Genomic DNA, 22837 nt, shown 5'->3' with positions numbered 1-22837 from the left:
AATATCAAATTTATAAAAATAATTGCTCAATCTCAGAGTAGCGAAAAAAGAGTAATGTCGATTTTTCACTAAACTATTGAAACTATTGAACCCACAATTCATTATTTCAATTCATACTTTTACGATTTTATATTACGAATGTTTTATAATTTATAATGTTTATTCGATCAATTTCTATGTCAATATGAAACTGTTATTGATAGCTTGATCGCACACAGTTAGTTAAAAAGTCGATTTTAGAAACAAGATAAATAAAAAATAAAATTGAAACATGATATTCTTAATTGAAAATTTAATCTGCATACAAAACTGAACTATTCGCATTATAGAACTAATTCGCATTATATTATACTTAATTTTTTTAATTATGCGGACAGAAAAAGTATTTAAGTAATTAAGCAATTATAGAATTAGCTCAATATGTACAATCTCGAAATCCATCTATTACGAAACACAAACATTTTGTCTCTTTGTGAAAAAATTCCTGCAAATATTCTTCTTGATATATATATATATATATATATATATATATATATATATTTCGAAATTATATATTCTGAAAAGAAAAACAAATAGAGGCGAAGGTATTTACTATAATGCACTAAATTTACAGCGCCGTATACATTGATGTTTTGTGAGAAATTTTATTCTTTTTTTATATAAAATTCTAAACATTTTTACGTAGCGATAATAAAACACTAATTCTTATTCTGCAGATATTGATATACTGTGGAACAAATGAATGAATTACTTAGCTGAAATTTTTTTTATATTGATACAAATTATACGAAAAACAAACGAAATATGAAAGCATTTGAGATCTCAATATTGTTCTTAATATTTTTACGTTACTGCATTCCGTGTAGTAAGCATCTTAAAAATATCGCTTTTATCAAGCTCATCTTCAAAGTTCTGCATCATGATCTCGAACGAAATATTATCCTAAGAAGCAATTAGTGGAGGCGGGATTTTATTCCACAGGAAATTTAGATCAGATATGTTGTTTTTATCGCGACTTATGTTTTTTGGACGACAGCAATAATCCCTGAGAAAAGCATTATTTTTGGAATCGTAAATGTTTTTATATATTCGAAAGGTAAATTTCTATATTAATGTCATCACCTCCGATTTGCTTCAAAATTTACATGAAGCTTCCTTTTAGCGTGAAAATAAAGATGCAAATTTTGAGGCAAATCGGAAGTGATGTTAATATAGAAATTTACGATAGAATGTAACTAAAAATTTATTGTTTATATTATACATATATATTATATATATAAAATAATTAAAATTCTCTTAAATGCAAATGTGAAATATGAATTATAAATATTTTCAATATTAAAAAAATAAAAACCGGAACACATTGCATGTGCATTATATACATATATAACGCAATAATCAAGTAATATAACATGGATCATTATCGCGGAGATAAAAAGACAAGCGAATTTTAAAAATAAAATTTAGAACATTTTATATGCATTGTATTGCACAGTAATGTAACGAATCATTATTCTGAAGATAAAAAAACGAGCAGTTGAAAAATTTCACAAATAATAAATATAATACATTAAATATGTTATAAATAAAATACTCGCTTTACAATTATTCTCTGTCTTCGTCATACGCTCTTTCCTGATTCTTTTTCTTCTCTTTTATTCATCCTTTGTTGTTTCTTCATGTCACTTATATGATTTACACACTCGTGAAAATACAATTAATTACGACCACGCACTAATCAGCAAAATATGACGATCGCACAGTACTTTGCACGTCACTTTGTACTCCTGTTAATCGCACGCGACACGTAGTTTATTATATTGCGATAGAATACTACGCAAATTAATGCGGATAGTTATGATGCGATGGATCGTTGGAAAATATAATTGTATGCGCGAAACGTTTCGAATTTCTATAGATAAATTCATCGAAATTAATATGTATTATTCTTACTTAAAAAATAGCACGAATTACCTGCTTCGATAAATATCAGTTATGTCGATACAAAAACAGAAATCATTAATTGCTAATTATAATAGAGAATGATCGCATTTGATATCTTCTAATACTTATCCGCGATCGTGCCTATAAAGAGATAATACGACACACGAAACAGTGGCTTATCACACGAATGACAACAAGATGATCCCGCACAAACAACAATGTTCTATAAACTATAAACACAAAAAGACGAACGCCGAATATCGTATGATAATTTTAATTTATATTCGTAATATATTTCCGCATGAAATATTTAATACAGTATATAAAATAAATGCATGCGAAATATTGTACTACTTGAATATTAAATCAATTATTAATAAACGATTCATTTATCACCCCTTTTCTCATTACTTTAATGACTCGATTCGTGAATCACTCTGTTTTCAATTCGAAAATAATAGGCAAATTACATCTAACGAATTACATTGGATGAAAGATTCAAAGTTAATGTGGGATACATTCGAATCGAAGCATTAAAGAAATAATTATTATCCTAATATTCTCTACGATTATTACAATTAGATTAACAACTCATAAACGTATCGAAACAACCATTTATCGAAGCAAATATTTCATGCGATTGAATCATTTAAAATGAGAATTGAAATAATAGATATATATATAATAGATGTATATATAATTTATAGAAACCATTGTTTTATCGCAATATTTAAGATAATTATTCTTTTTTTAATGTTAACATTTTCGAATATACACTGATATATCTTCCGCGTACGAATGTTGAGTGAGCAATGATAATCTTTTCGTCTATCTGCGCGCCGCGCCGCGATATACCACATATATCGCTTACCGCCAAGTATGTAATCAAAGTAGAGAGAAAAAGAAAAGACCGCATGCATCGGTATTTCTTACAATTACGGTGATCATATTTTTCTGAGGGAAAATAAAGGACAAATCTGAAAATTCTAGGGCTTTGTTTCAACAGGTTTCGGAATCACTTTGCGACCAAAGTGTGTGAAGATCGATGAGCAAAAAAAGAATAATTCTGTGACTATCAGAAGATGTATTCTTATAGTTTGGAACAAATCCTTGCTTTCTTAAATAGATTCTGGAAAAAGATTCCGTTGTCTACAAATCGTACAAATTCTCATGTCAATGACAAACATTGAAATGTAAAATAAAAAATAAAGGAAAAAATTATAATATAAAGGACATTCTTTTAAAAATAAAGAACAAAAAATTGAGTTTTGGAAATATAAAATATAAATAAATCTAAAGGACAGCTACTTGAAATAAAGGACTAATCCTTTAATTAAAATAAAGGACGAATGGTCATCGTACTTACGATACATTATTTATCGTAAAATATTCGGCGTGTGTCTATTGCATATATGAAATCTCATCTTATTGTCATTCATACAGTGTGATTCGAGCGAGCAAGCAACAATTCCGTGTGTCATCGTTATTATAACCTTTCTAAACGCGATCATTCACTATTAACAATTAGTAATTAACAATTCGTAAACGCGTCGAAGCGACAGCTATTTATTGAAGCAGATATTTCGCTGAATTTATACGTATATTCATTTGAAAGCATAATGCAATGATCTCGTGGAATTTGTGCTCGAAATGTATCGCGCATGTAATACTAGATTTCGATTGTATTTTTGGACGATCCATTGTGTGTCATTAAGTCATAATTTTAGTTTTATTATATTCTGTAGCAATATAACATAGTAAGCGTGCGATTAACGTCGAAAGTGCAAAGTGATGGGCAAAGTTCTATAGTCAATCATTATGTTTTGCTGATTAGTTTCCGCGATTGTAATTAATCGCATTTTCGCGAGTGAGTACATATATGTCATGTGAATACCGTAAAGAACAGTAAAGAATGAACGAGAAAAGAAAAAAAGGAAGACTTTCGGAAAGCAACGGCAGAACAACTAAGTTGATATTTTTATTTCTAATTTATTTAATCTATTATATATTATTTATTAAATTATGTAGGTACATAACACAACACTCGGTTTTTTATCTCTGCAATAATGTTCAACATTACATTATTATGCAATATAATTGCAAAATAAAATGTTAAGTATTAATTTTATATTTAATTTTTCAAATACTTTTAAAATGTTTAATATATATAAAATATTACAATAATTAATATTTTACATATAAAATATTTCAATTTTGCGTTTAAGATTTATAATTATTTAGAATATTTATAAATTTTAAAATTTTATCTATTATATTTCATAAATTTTTATATCTGAAAAATGCTTTGTTCGTAAATTATGTTTTTTTTTAAATACATATTTAAATAATAAATGTATATATTTAAAAAAATTCTTTTAATTGTGCCCAATAAATATTTTTTTAAATATTAATTATTTTAGATGCTATTTTATAATTGATATATATATATTTGCATTTTAGTTGTGCATCGTACTGGTGAGGGTTAAATTATTTTTTATTTTATATTTCCGAAGTAATAAATTTGCGAAAATTATATCAGATATATACACATATACACGGAATACAGTATATTTTACTGCTCTGTTTTATTGCAAATTCAAATTTTTATATATTGACAATCATCAGAAAAAGAGATTTAAATCCTCCCATAATATTTATTCTTACAAATTTTGTAAAAAAATAAATTGTTCTGTTATTCTAACAGTTTTATTATCTAAAGTCATTATTTTCATATAGTTGTATTATAGAAATTATTATATAGAAATTGAACATTTTTTAATTAATAATAGGATTACACAATATAAAGCTATTTCTGTAGGACTGCTTAATATTAGAGAATTTAAAATTTTTTCCCGAACGTTACAAACGTCAACGGAGTATTCTCAATCAGAATCGTAAATAGTTTCATAATAGATATTCTCTGGTATGTTTGCTCGGAGAGTAAACAATTTACACATCGTCTCTCCTCTCGTGTGTACATATTAACCTATCGCAATATGACCGATGTAATGTACGACCGATAGCAATTTCACCATTGGTTCTAGAGAGAGAAAGAGAAAGATAGAAAAAAACATAACAAGGGAATTAAATGCACAATTTCATGGAATTATTGCGCAACGATACGTTTAACAATTTTTTTTTTTTCTATGACATATGAATGAACGTCACTACATTAATATCGGATATGCGTTGTAATAGAGGTCGAATATATTCAGAATCGGGGGTGATTAACAATAGTAAAGTGGCGGAAGAGGGTGTTTTTTCCCGACACGAGAAGGCATCTTTTCTTGACTATAATCGGACCGAGTGCTGGACGAGGGAGGGGGGATTACGGATAAAAGACGCCACTGTCGGCAATAAAGAAGTAGCTGTATAATCTCGCCCGAACCGAGGGCGAGGGTATAATGTACTTACAATTAGGTATCCCTTCACGTTGTATTTGCTTTCATTATTCTCTTTCTCTCCCTTTCTCTCTCTCCCCCTCTCTTCTTTCGTTCTCTCTCCCTCTTTCACGCTCGGCAATCTCTCCATATATCCCTCTACCATTTATGCTTTAATCAGCGACGCAGTCGAGGTTAAGGGATCTTCCCTGACGCGATGACCCCCCAAGGAACTTTCATCGTCTCCTCCTCCCTTCTGTATATGTACATATATATATATATATATATACACGTACGAACTGGCGGAAAATACGGGAAAGACAGGTCAGATTCCGCCCCTGGGGTAGAAATTTCCTTGCTCTCGTTAGAACAACTCGGGGGAGAGAAAAGTACTTTGTCCCTTCTTAGAAGGAATAAATAAATAAACGAAACGGGGAGACGTGAGAGACGGATAAAGTTGGGTTGGAAGAGAACGGCGCGCGTCTGGGAGAGAAATCAGTTATTATAATTAAACCGTCCCGATTATTATCCCGGTTGCGTTTATCGTCTGAGCAAGTCGATCAGGAGATTGGCGCATTCGACACGCCCATTAATTCGCTCTCGAGTTCGTAAGTGGATCTTTAGCTCCTCGAGCTGAACACGATCGGGACGATGACGAGCATATAGCGTCGATCGATCGGCGGCGATCGAACATTACAGCAGTTTCGTTATCGAGGATCGTTGCGCGACTTACACGACGCGATTGTGCGCGCGACAGGGCACCGTCGTGTAATTACTCCGTTTTCCACGCTCGAACGAGCGAGCTCTTTCCTACTCTCGACTTATTTGGGATATACCTCCGAAGAAACGTTCCTCATCGTCTTAGAGAGATGACAACGAATCATCCAACCGATGTGTGTCTGTAATACACCGCTCGTCACGGGTCACGCTCCGCTCGTTTCAGCTCTTTCGCCACGCTTCATGGCGCAATAAATCATTTCGCGGAACCGTTCGACCGGAAACCGATTTCGTACGCTGCGCGCTCATCCTCGGTCCCGGCCGTCGTCGTCGATGACGCCGAATCGCCTACAGCGATATATTTGACGTTTCTACCGAGTGAGAAATAATAATTCTTCTCTCTCTCCCTTCGGCTCGGCGTAACCGCGAAACAAATTTCTTGGCCGCCCGCCAAAGATCATCGAGGAACGGCGCGATTTACTTTCCTTCTGCTTCTTTATTCGACGAGTATCTCGTCTGAAATAATATCCATCGCGCATGACAGATACGAAAATCTTCAGAGTCGATTGCCCCTTTTCATCTTATGAATCAAAGTTACTAAATAAAAATATTTTACTTTATATATCAATAACTTGATGTTGTGCCAAATGCAATATTATTAAAATATTTGCAATATATACAAGAAAATAAAAGATCCAAGCATTCGTCAAACTTTATATTGAGAAATTTTTTTCAGCGAAAAAGTATTAAAAAATTTTAATTCAAATTAAAATATTGTTGAATAGTTGATTAATGAATAGAAAAATTTGGAAACATCTATTAAATTGTAATATTTTCAAACAGGATATAGGTATTTAGCTGTTCGCCATTGTAGCTATTCAATAATCACCTATTTGTTCGCTATATCTCGTTCGATAAACCTTTTCATCTACAATAATAAATTTCGAGCTACACACGTATTGTATACTATATATTTATATATATATGGGAGGGTTTATGGCTTTCTGTACATACGTGCGAGAACTAAAAAGAAGTGCCAGAGCACCTTTTTGTTGGCGAAGGGTTCGACGAGAAGTGGACCAAGGCAAGTACCGAAAGTGGCGGGAGGAAGAAAAGCGGTGCACTCGATCGTAAAAACTTTTCGACGCCGCATTGATTTTCCCTTGCGTAGAACGCGGCAGATTTTCCGATTGCACGGTCTCGAGATCGGCGGGAGCTTACGCACGATCTGAATATTTAATAAAGGAATTTGGCGAAGGCATCGCGCCGTTGCGCCTTTAGAAATCGATTACCGGAAATTGCAGCAGCGTCTGCCGTGTGTATCGTTACTTTAAGTATTATATTTACGCATACGCGATGTGCCTGTGTAAGAGGAGAGAGAGGCGAAGATGTATCGAATCATCGCCAAGCGAGAGCGATAGCCGTCTTTAACGATCGATACCTACATCGACGTCGGTTTAGTTTTACAAATATAACACGGATCGCGCGCGCAAAAGAGGACTGTATTGCGAGAAAGGAGGCTGCGACGAACGGCACGAACAACATGGTCCTCGTCTCGTTATCGGTGGCGGCAATACGACGTCGGCCGATCCGGTCAGAGCGAAACCGGACGAACGATTAAAACGCCGCGCCGCGCCGCTCCGCGCCTCGTCTCGTCTCGTCTCGTCTCGTTTCGCCTCGTCTCGCCTTGCCGGCAGATAGCGGAGGTCCGAGAAGAGCTTCCCGAGGGTTAATTAAAACCTCTCTAATTATTTATAAACAGTCATTTCTTTTTGCCGCCTGATAATAAACGCGTATAATACCCGCACTGTCCGAGGATTGGTTGACGCGCGCAAACGGCGTCGTCCGATTGGCGGAGGTGCTCGACGAGAGTTCGAGTCCGCGCGGACTCGGACCCTAGGACCATCCTCGTCGCTCTCACGATTCTTCGCACCATTCCTGCATCGATCTCGCTTTCGCTCTCACGTCTGTCGCCGCCGTCGCCGCGCTCGTTCGGAGCGCTCGAGCGGGCTCGGTCTACCGGCGCGTAATCTGTAAATCCTCGAGCGTGGAGAGAGAAGGAGAGAGAGAACGTACAAGTCCGGTAAGTTGCTCGAACGGAATCCTCTCGTTCTCTTACTTCTCTCTTCACCTCCTTCTGCCGCCTCTTACTTCCTTCCTTCCTTCGCGGCGCGCAACTCCGTTTTCGTGTCCCGCTGTGTGGCAGCGCATCCTTCCGTCCTTCCGTCGCGCTTCGCGACCGACCGACCCTCTTCACTTTATCCGCCGCGAGCATGACTCCTCTCCTCCCCTTACTCTATCTCTCTACTCCGTGAATTGGTGGTGGTGCTCACTCGAAGCAGGAGGAAGTAGGGGATTTCTTTCAGCGCCGACAAAAAACCTCGCCTCGCTGCCCAATATTGATTCGCGCTTTAATCCGTTGAGAAGAAGAAGAGAGAGACCTTGTATATTCCTCTCCCCTTTCGATGCGTAGAATTTCCCTTTCTCTCTCTCTCTTCCTTGTCTTCTCTTTTCCTTCGGTTTTCCGTCGTCGTCATCTCTGTTACTCACCGTCATTGCCGTCTTCTTACGTCGTCGACAAAATAAACCGTCGTCGATGGTCTGCGGTATAAGTAATAACATCGTTGGAAAGATGAAGAGAAAGAGAGGGAGAGCGAGAGAGATGATATCGGGAGAACGGCATCTGGCGAAAGGACGTGTGCAATGACGACGAGGGGGTCTCCCGGGGAGGAAATACAACGCCGTAATTTAGTAGTTATGGATACGGTCCGATATCCAAACCCGACGACCTTAATTCGATAGAATCGCGGAGGCCGGATTTTTTCAATTAGTACTGTATCCCTTTGTTCTGCCCGAATATTTATTTCGCTTTTATTTCCACTAGAACAACACAAGCGTCCGCTATACGCGCGCCATTCTTCGGTTTTATATTAAAAGGACTGATAATTTTAAAAACTCGATTAATATTTTTTGACAGAAATCAGCTGATAACTGTCAAAAATATTATATTATTTAAAACATCATTATTTTAGTTTTTATATTATTTTAAAAATTAATTAGCAAATTAACGCTTTAATCAGCTGATTCTGTAAAAAATTATTAATAAATTAAAAATTTGCTAATTAAATTTGAAAATAATATGTTATAAAAATTAAAATAGTAATATTTTATTTTATTTTATTTGTTACAGGTTGCTGATAAGCTGCGCGCGTGTTTGCCTACGAGATTCTCGAGTGTCGAACAGACGTTGATTCGCGCTATTATAGTTTTCGCATCGTTTTTTCTCATTGCGCAATGTACGCGAAATACGGGTGCGATTCGCGTGTCGCATCGGGAGTACCGTGTAAAGTGTCGGGCGATCGTAATTCGTGTTTTCGCGAGTGCTACCATGGACCAAGAGAGGAGGAGGAGGCCTGGAGGCATCGGGCAACAGCGGGGCAACTATAAGGTATGCAAAATTAATATATAATTTCTTTTAAGAAATATATAATTTTTGTTATATTTGTTAAGTGTCTCTATATATATAGGTTTGTGTATTTTATTAATTATTACAGGTAAGAATTAGTGATAAGATAGGAGGAGGAGGAGGAGGAGGCGGCCCGGGCAGGCATCAGGCGACCCTGGGGCAACTGTGTCGAGCGGACGTTACTTCGTGCGATTATAGTTTTCGTATCGTTTATTCTCATTGCGCAATGTACGCGAAATACGCGTGCGATTCACGCGTCACGTCGGGAGTGTCGTGCAAAGTTTCGCGTGTCGGGAGTGCCGTGTAAAATGTCGGGCGATCGTAATTATTCGTGTTTTCGCGAGTGTCTTGAGTGCTACCAAGAGAGGAGGAGGAGGCCCGGGGAGGCATCGGGCGACAGCGGGGCAACCAACAGGTATGCAAAATAAAAACATTTTTTTCTAAACTGCATTAAGATATTCGATCGTTTCCCTACTTTCAAAACCCCTGTACACACACATACATACTCCTCCCTCCCCACTCACACACATGTATATACATAATTTGAATATTTTGTTTTCAGATCAACGTGTGCTGTCTACTACAATTCCGTTGTTGTCTACGTCTATTATCTACGTATCGGTGAGTGAGAAATTATTTATTTTATAATATTTCTATAGCGGTAATGGGGATGTCACTCAAAATAAACAATTATTTAAAAATTTTTAATTATCAGGACTCTGAAAAGACATTGTACATGCCCAAAATTATACGAGTACTGCTCTAGAATGAGCAAAACTCTTGTAAATCGGCGTCTCACCTCGATATCTATAGATATACATGGATATCCGGTCATCTTCATTTTAATTAATATTTTTTTTTGGCTTTTAGAAGACAGAACTCTTTTTAGAACTCATGTAGAACTATAAACTTTTTTAATCTGGATTTGCTTCGCCGCGATATTCCTTTTGTTATTCGTTAGCCGAGGAAAAATAATGAATTTTCATCATACGCTTGAGATTTTATGAGATCTAGGTAAACCTCTTGTCATATACCATAGTTTGCTTGAGACGAATTTTTTCCACATTATGAAATGAAAAATAAATATATTTTAATTTATGCTCGCGCATGTTTTTTTATCAAATTGTCGTCATCTTTCGTATTTTTCTCTCACAAAGATGATATCGAAGTACGACTTAGAGATCCAATCGTATTTTCCGACGTACTTATTGTCAGTATAATGCTCGGCAACGATTGCGTTGGCCTAGAAAAGCGAGGCGATACAAATTGCGCGGTCCAATTGAATAATCCACGAGGATCGCATCCCTCTTCCGTGGCAGCTTCGTTCATCGTAACTCGGGGCTGGTAATATAAATTTAAGGAAACACTCGCGGCGTCTCATCGCGTTGAGAGAGGAAGAGGAGACGAGCGAGGTGGAAAACGGAGGCAGAGAAGTAGGCAGAGAGTAGGAAAAAAAAAGAAAGGAATAAAGGGGAAATGGAAAAGGATCGTGTGCGCGCGAGCAATGAAAAATAATAGCGGGGCACCGCCCTCGTCGTTTCCTTCTTACATTCCGCCGGGGATAAAAGCAAGGGGTGCGGGAGAGACAGAGAGTGGAAGAAAAGCTCGGCGCCGCGCCCTTTAATCTTCGCCTTTAAGTCACGAACCGTTTCGCGACTTTAGCGCGAAATGAAAAATTCATTTCCACTGAGACGATGACACGAGTTATGCCACCTCTCTCTCTTTCTCTCTTATTCTCTCGTTCGTAGCTTCGTTTTTTCCCAGTCTCTTCTTAATGTTCCGCCCATCACTATCGTGGAATTCATTACGGCAGAGTCGCGAGAGCGCAAACGTTCATCTCAAAACCGTTCGTTTCGCGTAATTCACGTAAGTTCGATTCCGTGCAAGCCAACTTTTCACTCTTCGCCTCTCGAGAAAGCGATATAATGGTTCACATTCGCCGTGAAAAATCGTTCTGCAAAAAAAAATCGTCTGCAAAATGCAGTGACGCAGGAGAGGAGCGACTCGACATGGAAGAAATTTAGACATTTAGCAAATAGAGATCGAAAGGGTTAAAAGCTCCACCTTTCTTTCCTCGCGGCCCCGCCTTACGTAAGAGTTGACATTAATTATTTCCCGCGAAAAGCGATTACGCGCTACCTCGTGCGATTTTATCACGTATATACCTAGCCTGCCTGCCGGATCGCGCTATATTTTTCTCTGCGCGACCCACTCTTTCATCGTGCACACACGTCGCGATTTGCATGCGACGGACGGCGTTATGCGCCAGATAACGAGCGTATTGCACCGGGCGGTGCATACGCGAGCATTAATATATACACGCGGTCGGGCGATACGCGGCGCGCATAGAGGTCGATTCGTGCTGATTTTTGCGCGGAGAAAAATTTAATACACGTAGAGAGAAAGAGAGAGAGTATTTATATAGACGCGCGTGCATGCGTGACATAGTTACTTTGATCGAATCGCGCTTGCTTATCGCGAAATATCGTTAATAACCTTCCTTTCTACTGTCGAGGCTTGAAACGAGAGAAAAAACATATCGAGAAAGAATAGAGCAAAATAAAAATGATTGAGGCAATAGAGAGAAAGTAAGAAACAGGAGAGTCTTGATAATTTTCATTAATGTATAAACGAGGGAAAAGAGATTTAGATAGATGTATATTTTCACACCGGCTTTACAGTTAAACGAATATACATATAAAAATGTATTCAAGGCTGAGTAATAACGCGCGGATAAATGCAATAATATAATAACGTAGGAGAGATACAGCATTATTTATGCTAATAAGTAAATTAATTATAAGAAGAGAAAATGAGAAAGAAGAAGAAAGAGAAAGAGAGCGAGATGTAATGTCGAGAGGGACGCGGCTAACAATCGTGTCAGAGAGGCGAAATAATTAGTACCGGTCGGAACCTTCCCTCCCTCTCCCTTCCTCCAACCGTCTCGATCGTTGTACGCTCGCACGGTGTTGTCTTATGCAGATGCAGATCCAGGCGGAACGTATTAACGTCAGGTACCTACAAACTTGCCCTCGCCACCGCGCGCGTACCTTCGCGCGTGCATATGGCTTTAATGGATGTAATACATAACCGCGCGCTCGGTGAGAGAGTATCGATACGATATATATATATATATATATATATATATATATATATATACACACGTGTATGTGTGTACAAGTGTATATACATCTTTGACGTTTCTCTAATAACTCGGCGAGAGCGAGAGGGGGATATATCGGAGTCTCGGTTGTGTAAAACGATTGCTTCGTCGGATCGCCGGCGGGAATCGAACGGACTCGACGGATCGGCGGACCGTTTAATTTCCAGGTTACGAGCCACGGCGCTGTACTTACTAAATTTCACGGATCATTAGTAGCCGAGTTATAATTAGGAGGTGATTCTCGACGAGCGCCGAGCGCATGTTATTATTAGCCCCGATAGGTACACACGTGCGTTCGCGTTCGTGCCGCGCGTACGTGATTTCATCGCGTAAACTCGATACCGGGACTGTCGAGAGATGTGTCTCGGAGAGCGGCGCGAATTAAAGGAAGAGAGTACCTCCGGCTATAAGATGATAGTTATTACGTGGAAGAGAGTCTTTTGTCCTCTCTCTCTCTCTTTCTCTCTCTTTCTCTTTATGTCTTGCGTTTCCATTGCGGGAGAGTCATCCTCCCTCCTTGCTTGCTTGCGGTTAACCCGGATCTTACACGGACCTCTCTCACGCGGTCGTCCTGAAAACTGCTTCTAAACGCGAGGGTATACGCGCCGGGTATCGAATTTCGATTCTGATGCTCGATTGCTCCCTTGTAACGCTCCCCAACTTGGCGGCTAGAGTTTCTCGAAGATCTCTCTCGTTATTTACTGTCATCCGGTCCGGCTACTTCTTCCCTCTGTCTCTCACGCACACGTGACGGGTCGACCGGACAACAGATATCTAGCGGGAGAAATCGAGAATGACCCTTGAGAAATAAGAGACTCGGTCGAAAGCTGTTCTCGCTCTTGTGCAGATGTCAAATTACCCTTAACCTAATGCAACGTTTTTAGAAGAATCTAGACTGGGGAATATAATTTTATAAAAGATTTATGTTTCTTTAATACAACACGTAATGATCATTTAGCGAAAAGACGTTTAATAAATTACAAACAATGGACCTTCCGAATTGCGTACTTTACGAGCAACGATGAAAATCTCGCGGTTAATAGCTTTCCTCGAGAAATCGTTTCGAGTATCGCGCACCTAAACTCTTCGGCAATTTATCGGTTGCTACATCGAAACGCGTTATGCATCAGCGGAGCCACTCTTCTCTCCTCCCGCTTGATCGAAGATAAACGGCGCATTGTCTCGGTACCGCGTCGGCTGCGTCGCTGCTCGAAGGAGGTATAACGACGATCGTTCTTACGGGGCGCACCCTCGTATGCAGATGGGCTCGAAGCGTGCAAGTGTGCGCCGGATAGGCCATTATGCTCGCTCGAAGAACTTGCCGGTCCGTAGAGTCTATGCCTACGCCAGCTCTCCGTATTATTATTCCGAGTGACAAGCCATTGTCGCGACGAGAGCAGACGTTTTCCGATCGTTATCGTGAAGCGAAAGTGCCACCGACAAGCAAGCAGTCGCTGTCTTCCGTAGAAAGTCAGTGGCGCGTTAAACAGTCCTCATCATCCCGTAAGAATACAGATGTTTATTAGCGCAGCTTTTAACTCTAAAACTTTTTTTAATTTACAATTTTTTTTATATTTGCAAATAATCCTTTCGTTTACTCCTCGTTATCCTTGGCGATACAATGTCCACGAAAGTTGCTAGATATTCGAGTTGATATATTGTCTGCCCCGTGAAAAAATTCCTACTGCGAAATGGCCCTTCTTGCGGTTGAACAGGTGATACGACCATGTGACGCAACACTTGATTCAAGCTGGCGAGGGTCTGTCGAGCGAACGCCTTTGAGGAACCGCGCGTTGATCGTGTAAAAGGGAAGCGAAGTACATTGTGAAAAAAAAGCCGAACAATCCGTTAAAAGATAGTAAATAGATGATCGGTAAAAGAGAGAGAGAGAAGGAAAGAGAACAGGTGGGGAAAGGACCTGAGGAGAAAAAGCGGTATATTAGTAGGCTTATACGTTAGTCGGCAGCGTCTATTATACACACTAATGTAGCGGGTTGTTATTAAGTCACCGGTCGTCGCCGATGCGATGGTTATACGGACGACCACCGGCGCTCTTGTGGATAATAATGACGCCACGATGTGGATCGGGATAATAATAACGCAATAGACGGTACGATGGTTAACCGGGGGAAAAAAAAGAGGGGGCGGGAAATGATCGGGGGAAAAGTAAGAGCGTGTTAGAAGAAGGGGGGACGAGCTGGAAATCGCGTTGCTAACGAAACGTCGGACCGCATAGAGAGCGAAGTCGATGGTTCGAGAGAGGCTGAAGGGGAAAGACCGATGCTCGATGACGCGGCACTCACGGTCCCCTGATCGGGGCGATTTGTTTACTCGGTAAATACGAGTCCGTTCGAAGAGGGTCCGCCGGCTGTCGCGTACAGAGACGATCGTTTGCGATTTTACAAGTGCTAATTGCCAACGCCGGTTGCTAAACTTTACGGAGAGAGAGAGAGAGAGAGAGAGCGGAGAATACTTTGTACTGTAAGAATAAAAAAAAATTTATACACACACAACAACACAACACATATATATATTCTATTTATTCTTGAAATAATTTTTATTAACGAAAATTGACTTTTACATCGATTGAAAAGCGCGTCGTCAAACATAGTCCAACCGGCTTATCCTGTATAATGAATGTCTATACTCGATTATTTGGCTTCGAATTTTGATTAAAGAATCTGCATGAAGCACGGACACGATTTTATGATTACTCGTTACTTTAATCAACGTGTAAATGATATCGAGCATTAAACGAACTTTTATAATTATGCATATACGCGATGCAGCGCGTATGTCGTATAACATCAGTGGATACGAACTGTTTAATGGAAATAACCATCGATAAACGACCGTCGTCGTCGTGGTATGAGATTTCAACGTCGGATATTTCATTCCGCCGTAACGCGGCGGATACAAGCGGTTAACATCGACAGACTGCTCCGAACGATGCAGCTTTCGAAGGAATAATTATTCGTCACGCATGCCCGATTACATTAATCGTCTCGTGCCTCACGCCTCGCTTTTGACCGGCTTATGACCTCGTATACACGGACCCGAAGAAGTATGTCTCCCGAGTTCGAATCGCGAAAGCGGATTACGTACTCTACCCGGGGCTGTACATAATTCGTGCTCTCGACTGTCTCGGAGCTAAGCCACATTATATTCACGTATCTTGTTCGAGGAGATAACTTCTGGCGTTTTTGACATCGCTGAGAGAGCTCTTTCTCTCCCTCTCTCTTTCTCTTCCTCTCACGCCGGTAATCACAAGCTGTAACATACGCGGCGAACGATCTCCGGGATAAACTCGAGGTCTCTGCATACCGATGGCAAGTCGCCTACTCGCCACCGCCGTCGCCGCCTCAATTGCGTCTAATTAGCCGCTCGGCCGCGCGCGGAATTGAATTTCAATCGTTGTAATTCGCTTCGTGCGTGCGTGCAACGCGCGCCGCACGAAAGTGCCGCGAATGACGAAGGGAGAGAAGCGAAGAAGAAGGACGAACGCGAACGGAACGGAGGATGGAGGCACGACGGAGAAGAAGCGATGATTCTCGTCATTGCCTCGCCGGCCTTTTACGGTTCCCCCTTCGTGCATGGGTCGTTACAGTCGCGCGATTGCGATTGCGCCGCGGGACTCTGGTTGCGCGATGCGAACGAGCGAGCGAGCGCGGTCCGTAATCGCGGGCCTCGGTTAATTAAACGTCGACGAGCGATTGTTAACGATCCGCCGCGCCTCGTCGTTAAAGATCGCGCTGGAATATCTCGAAACGTGTCACGGCTTCCCGCCGTCCGATCGGCGTTCGCCGATATTAAACGCGCTGGTAAACGCGTGCGTATATTACGGCGTCAAACGCGCCAAAACGCGATATGATTAATTCGACACGGATATGACTTGTTACGTCCGCGCGATCGGGTTTCTCGAAATCGAAATCTCCGTCGGTCAATAAAAACAAGCACAGCTCGATGAGGGGGATGGTCGGAGGACAGGTCGCCGGACCGGACGATGCGCGTGAAACGCGAACCTAATCTCGGTAACGACAGTAACAGAGACAACAAAGGGCAACGGAGGCAGGGGTAGATGGTCCCGGCGACGCAACGGGTTCGTGGATGGATTTATTTAAGGGCGTGTATATTCAGCGGAAGATACAATAGCGAAACGACACGACGTGGTGTATATAAAGGGAAAGGCGAAAGAGATGAAGAGATAGCGAGAGAGAGAGGAAACTACACGTATATATAAAGGGATCGCGCGGTGGAAGAGCATTGGGTCGTGTCCGTACGTGAAGGTTTATAGCCGACATCTGCGGCCAGTTTTGACCCCCCGTTGGCGTGACGAAACGCCGAACGGCATATAGGGTAAGGGCGGTTTAAGGGCACTAACTGGCTGTAGGGTGAGCGTCGCACTGTCGCCGTCGCCTTGGCTGCTGCTGAAGAGCTCGAGAGGAAACACGGCAGCGGCGTGGCGACCCACACGGGAGAGCTACGCGGCAAATCGACCGTTAAAAACCTTCCATGGTCTTCGGGTATAATTCTGTTAGTCGTTCGAGTCTCCCTTCCCCTGCTTCGTTCAGCCGCAGCGCGACGACCGTGACGATCGTGACTGCCGTGACGAAATCGCCCTCTTTGCCGTCACCACGTCGTCGTCCTCGTCCTCGTCCTCGTCGTCGTTGTCGTCGTCGTCCTCTCGTCGGGCCCGCTCGTTTCTCTCAATTCGAGTGCGTATATTGTATGTATATAAACGACGCGACTGCCCATTCGTTTTCCGCGCGAGAAACCAGACTTCCTCTCTTAGCTTTCCGTATATACATTGAATTTTTTCGGGATATATAATACGTATAGTTTTGGTCGACAAGTTTTCCTGCACATTATATGTGCGTGTAAAAATATCTTAAATTCGATAAACCTGTAAATAAGTTGACTTTTCAGAAATAGTTCGATACCTTGGAAATTTTGATAAAATCATCGAGCGTTGCAACATTGACATTAATGTTACAAACCGAGGGACTATCTGAAGAAAAATCGATATTGCTACCGCGTTTAACAATGTACAATGAACTCAATATAGCAGCTATCTTAGCGTAGAGAGTCTTAAATTATCTCGCAGCACTAATATCTCGTTAGTTAATTTAACCTCTCACGACTGACCTAAAATCGAATTTTAAGCCAAGCCGCGACGTCCATTTTAATTAATTAAGTTTCGCTCCAATTTAAACGCGTTCTATTACGTGTTTAGCCACGGGCGCCTCAGTCACGGCTATAATAATTCTTTCTTTTTCGCGCTGACATTAATATCGCGCTCTCTGTAATTCCTTTTTCCTGCCGCTATTAAAGTTGAAATGACGGCGAGTTTTTCTTTTCTTCTACTCTTTTCTCTCTCTCTCTCTCTCTTTTTTTTATACGGTTACCGAGGATACACTTTGTTCCTCCACAAAAGGTTTCAATTAAAGAAGTTACTCGGCGCGGTGAAAAATGTCTAGTCGTGGTTACGCGAGACCGTATAGCTTTACAAATGTGCATTACGCGCGGTACGCGGCTCTCTGCGAGTGCATGGCAAATGCACACCGAGAGACCACTATATTCGAGCACGCGTTACACGCTGCAAGTACACGTGTATCACGTCCTGTATGCGGCGGGATGTGGACCAATGGCGTCGGGCACAAGGGCGATGTTATTTGATTATCGCGCCCTCGGCGTTGCCCGCTCCGCCGTGCTCCATACTCGGCTAAACAAAGGAAACGCGATGAACGACGAGAAATCATTACCGAGAGAACAAACTCGTGTCCAAGGTAGCCGACGTCCTTGCGCCGTCTCGATGTAAAATGAATTCCAGGCGCGTCGCGTATCGTCGCGTCGCCAAGTATGCACGACGACGTTTGCATCGGAGAGCAACCTTCCGTCCTACGTATTGAATTTCTCGTCGCGGAAGACAAGACATAAAAAAAAACGCGATCGATAGCACAGTGGATCATATTAGGCGTTCCAGGTCCTATTACGTCAACTATTATGGTCTCGATCGAGAATGAAAATTAATGGCCAAAGTTTGCTCGGCAAATTTCGCTGCTTCTTGAGATAATCGAGCAAAGAAGAGACATTCCCACGCCAGTGCGCCGCGCGCTGTAAAGCAGGTAATAATGCCTGGCTTGTCCAGTCTCATTAATTAATCCTCCACCATGGAGGAGGAAAAAGAAACATCGACGAGGCGAGGCGAGGCGAACAGACGGAGGGAAAGGAGCGAGAAAAAGGGAGAAAGAGAGAGGGAGAGAGATGAAACGATCTGCCTGCGCTTCCTCGGGATATCTGGTCTCGGGCCTGATCCATAAATACACTTCGCCGTGTTAATTCCGTGTGCCGACCAAGGGGCCGAGCAACTACCGGTATTAACCGAGTCCACGACACGCGGTTACCCCACGAAGAGTAGTTGGAAGACGCGGTGGCGGCTGGAAGCCAGGGGGAAGGAAGAGAAGCGCGAGAGGGAAAGGGGGGATAATCTCGAGCTCGGCCGTCCCACGTTGGCTGCAATTTGTCTTCGGGCGTTGGATAAAACGTCAACGGCGGTGTGTTATTTGTAATTTGGATAACGGTACACCGCTGCCAGAATCGCGGAAGGCATTTGTCAGCCGCAGCTAGAGTCGCAGCTTCGAGGCGAGACACATACCTACACGCGTATAAACACACACATACACGCGAAATCTAATATTTCGCCAAAAACGCCGCTGATGTCGGCTCGTCTCTTCCACTTTTTGCGATCAGTGAGGTATTAATCAAAGGTTGCGCTCGCTTCTGTTTCTATCGACCGTGTTAACGCCACTCGATGGAGTTGGCGAGAGAGTTGCTTAACAATTCGATTAAGGGATAATAACGTAGCGTATCTATCGACTACCTCGCGCGAGAAATGACAAAAGGGATAGGATTATATTTGAGTTCTGACACTGGAGGGGAAAACTATCACACCGTCTCGTAAAAATGATTGCAGCGTGACCAATTTTTTATATTTTATTCTCTCATATTGATATCAATTAGTATACAGTAATCATTCATCGGTCTTTATGTTAATTTTTTTATGTATCGACATACACAATCTGTTAATTATTCCGTCGCGATGATAATTAAAATTGATCCTTCGATCTGTATCGCGGGGAGAAGTATAGTTGTTTGGTACATTTGCATAATGGAAAAGTGTCCGAGCAATAAAATTCCACATTCCATTAAGCTTCGTGTGCGTGAGTAGCGCGGTTAGTAGCGACGGTGATTCGGCATTTAGTTATTTTCAATCTGGCCGTCTGTGTATGTACGCGTATATACTCGCCGACGTTCAAGAGTAAAAATATTAACGAGAGTGCTCTCTCACAGAGCGCCCCGTCATCCTCGCAAATCTCCGCGTTGGCAAGAGACCCGTAGGTCTCGTTCTCGCGCATATACAAGTCGTCTTGTGGACCTTCTTTCAGTCGCTTCGACCCATCTCTCTTCCTCTCTTCCGTAACGAATAAAACAGACCGATGATCTCGCGAAGAGGCTCTCTCGGTCCGATAACGATTAATTAAAGCAACATCCGTGCCTATATAATAGTAAGTGATGATGGTTGCTCGGTGGATGATTACGCTCTCCAATACGCGTGAATTATCTCTCGGTCGAGACGAACGAGATATAGGGCCCGAAGAATCGAGATACGACGAAACTCAAGCAGGGAGAGAGAGATTATAACAAGTTTTTTATACGATATTCGACGTTTTCGCGCAGATGTAAAGCGGAATTCGCGTCATGAGCGTAATTTAGCGAATCTATCGGGCCGTTTCGAAAAGGGATACACGCAGAGGAAGCTGGCGTAGCGGCTCTGTGACCGTCGCGGTCGCCGCGGGTTGAGAGCACCGGCGCGGTTAACCGCGGCAACCGCAGCGACCGGTTCGGAGCCGCCTGCCGGCGCGGCACGGAGCAGCGTGTCTCGCTCGTCGGCGCTTTTCACGGTATATCGTCCTCTTCCTCTCGCACCGCTCGCATTCCTACGTCTCTGTCATTCTCTTTCTCTCTCTTTCTCTCTCTCTCTCTCTCTCTCTCTCTCTCTCTCTCTCTCTCTCTCTCTCTTTCCCTCTTTCCCTCCCTCTTTCTTCCTCTCTCCCTCGCGTACAGAACGTAGAGCTCTATGCTCTCCTCGCGTTTCCTTCCTTCCAATTCTCTCGCGGCCTTTCGGTGAGCGCCGAAGCCGAGCCGGGCCCGAGCAGAGCCGCGTCCGAGCAGAGCCGCGTCGAGGACACGTAGAGGTATCCACGTTGCGAGCGAACACGCAAACCGCCGGAGCCGGCGAGGCGAGACGAGGCGAGGCGAGGCAGCTTCGCGTAAACCGCAACCGACCAAGCGCGACCGACAGCTTCGCCAACACTCCGCGGCACTGCCTTATATTCCTTCTCGCCCCGTGAAAACAAGATAAAGAGACGATCGGGCGAGCTGACGGTGTACGAAAGAGCGCGCGATCGTGGAAGCGAGGGGATTTGACAGATGCAGACTCGCGCCCGGCGCGGCGCGTCTCTGAATCGCGCAAAAAGCGTATATGTATATATGTACGGTCTTCGCGATAAACGGAACCGCGATCGTGACGTACGTGCGCGTGCGCGCTCTTCATCGCGTATTTATTATATTTCATTAAGGGGGAGTCTATCTCCCTTTCTCTTTCTCTCGCCCCTTCTCGTACGTGCCACAGGCAAAAGGGGGGACGAAACGTCGCGTCGCGCATACGCGTACGTGTATTACCCATCCCGCGTCCCGCCAAGCATGACAATGGGCTTTTCTAATCCTCCTTTGGATTAAGGGTCGAAAGTGGGTTGCGTTGCACGGTTGCGGGTGAGGCGGAAGAGAGATAAAGAGGGAGAGAGAGAGAGAGAGAGGGAGAGGAGAGGGAGAGAACTGCGGATAATGGGATCGACGTTTCGTTATGTTACTTTTCCATTCTCATCCTCGGCCTCTATACTCTAGTCGTCCTCCCGGCCTCCTTTCCCGACTCATCCCACGCATCCCCGACTGCACCCAGCCTTCGGTGTCTCGGTTCGTAGGATCCATCCTACAGCGCCCTCAACCTCCTCCTTCTCTTCCCTCGTGCTTCTTCCTCCCTCAGGTCCGTGTTTTTCCTCGTGTGGCCCCCTATTTTTCATGTTTCGCTGCGGCTTCGCGTAGCACCTTTATTCAGTATAGGTACGTTCTCGGGAGGCTCGGGGACGAGTGAGCGAACGACTCCGCGCGGACCCGACGTGCGCCTGTCATCTGAAAAAGTCGCTACGCCATTGGCCGAGGTCGCGTTTTCATTCGACTCTTTGCCATCGCCGAGTCGATCGGCTGCACCAGACGCGTCGCGATTGGCCAAGTGTCGGCTGGAGCTACGTGGATTGGTTCAGGGTGCACGGCGCAGTCCGCGCGGAGCCATCGCCTTTACGAGGCGAGCGGACGATAGCGGCAATCAAGTAGGAAACTGCTTGGGACTGTGTGCCGCGCGATATTCACATAGGGGCACCCCCTTAGCACACACAATCGCGCGTACAGGATGGTACTCGCTATACACTTGCATACACAAACGCAAACGTACACACGTACACGGGCACACACGGATATGTGTCTCCTCGCGTGTATACGGCGTGTACGTGTATCCCCCCCCCTCTCTCTCTCTCTCTCTCTCTCGCTCTGTCGCTTTATGCAGCTACGTTGTATAGGGGTTGGGAAAACGGGTGGAGGCGCCATATTTGTGGTAGTGTGGGAAGTGAGGGAAATCACGAGTGGCGAGAGAGGCAGTCGGTCGACAAGCGGGGAAACGTGGCACGGGGAAAAGCGAGGCGGAAAGGGTGGGAGCGAGGGGGAGAGGGAGTTTACGCGGACATCCGTGTCAGCCCGGTGACGGCCATTTTGCGAAAAACTTTCGATTTGTTTGCACACGCCGTAGCGAACCCGGAGGAACGACTAATACCGACGCGTATGCCCGGCATGCCGCGCCTCATCTTCCTCTCTTTCTCTCTCCTCGTTTTATATATACGTCCCTGTCGTATTCGTCAACGACCGAAAACTTTTCGGTATCCGATGGACCAGCGTTTCTCTGCTCGAGACTCGCAAAAATCCAAACCAGAGTCGGAGCTAGTCTACGACGAAAGTACTCGTATCAGCGCGAATAATGACGCGGCGACTAACTTCAAC

The 22837-nt window shown here is 42.9% G+C and overlaps 1 protein-coding gene across 5 annotated transcripts in view; it reads left to right on the top strand.

The window, feature by feature from the left end:
- Positions 1–9720: 9720 nt before the first annotated feature.
- Positions 9721–22837, top strand: part of LOC145944866 (protein groucho) — an 80061-nt gene continuing 66944 nt past the window's right edge. For 3 of the 5 annotated variants that reach the window (XM_083053462.1, XM_083053460.1, XM_083053457.1), the window contains exons 1-2: positions 9721–9922; positions 10070–10128. In XM_083053462.1, coding sequence (XP_082909588.1) covers positions 9816–9922; positions 10070–10128 — 166 coding nt within the window. In that variant the 5' untranslated portion in view covers positions 9721–9815. The remainder of the gene's footprint in view (positions 9923–10069; positions 10129–22837) is intronic. The other 2 variants (XM_083053459.1, XM_083053458.1) reach the window with 1 other exon arrangement.

This window comes from Prenolepis imparis, unplaced genomic scaffold (assembly GCF_030444845.1).
Source record: "Prenolepis imparis isolate NDT839.2.m4 unplaced genomic scaffold, iyPreImpa1.0 SCAF_13, whole genome shotgun sequence".
In the NCBI taxonomy this organism is placed as follows: domain Eukaryota; kingdom Metazoa; phylum Arthropoda; class Insecta; order Hymenoptera; family Formicidae; genus Prenolepis; species Prenolepis imparis.
This window is presented reverse-complemented; position numbering and strand designations above follow the sequence as displayed.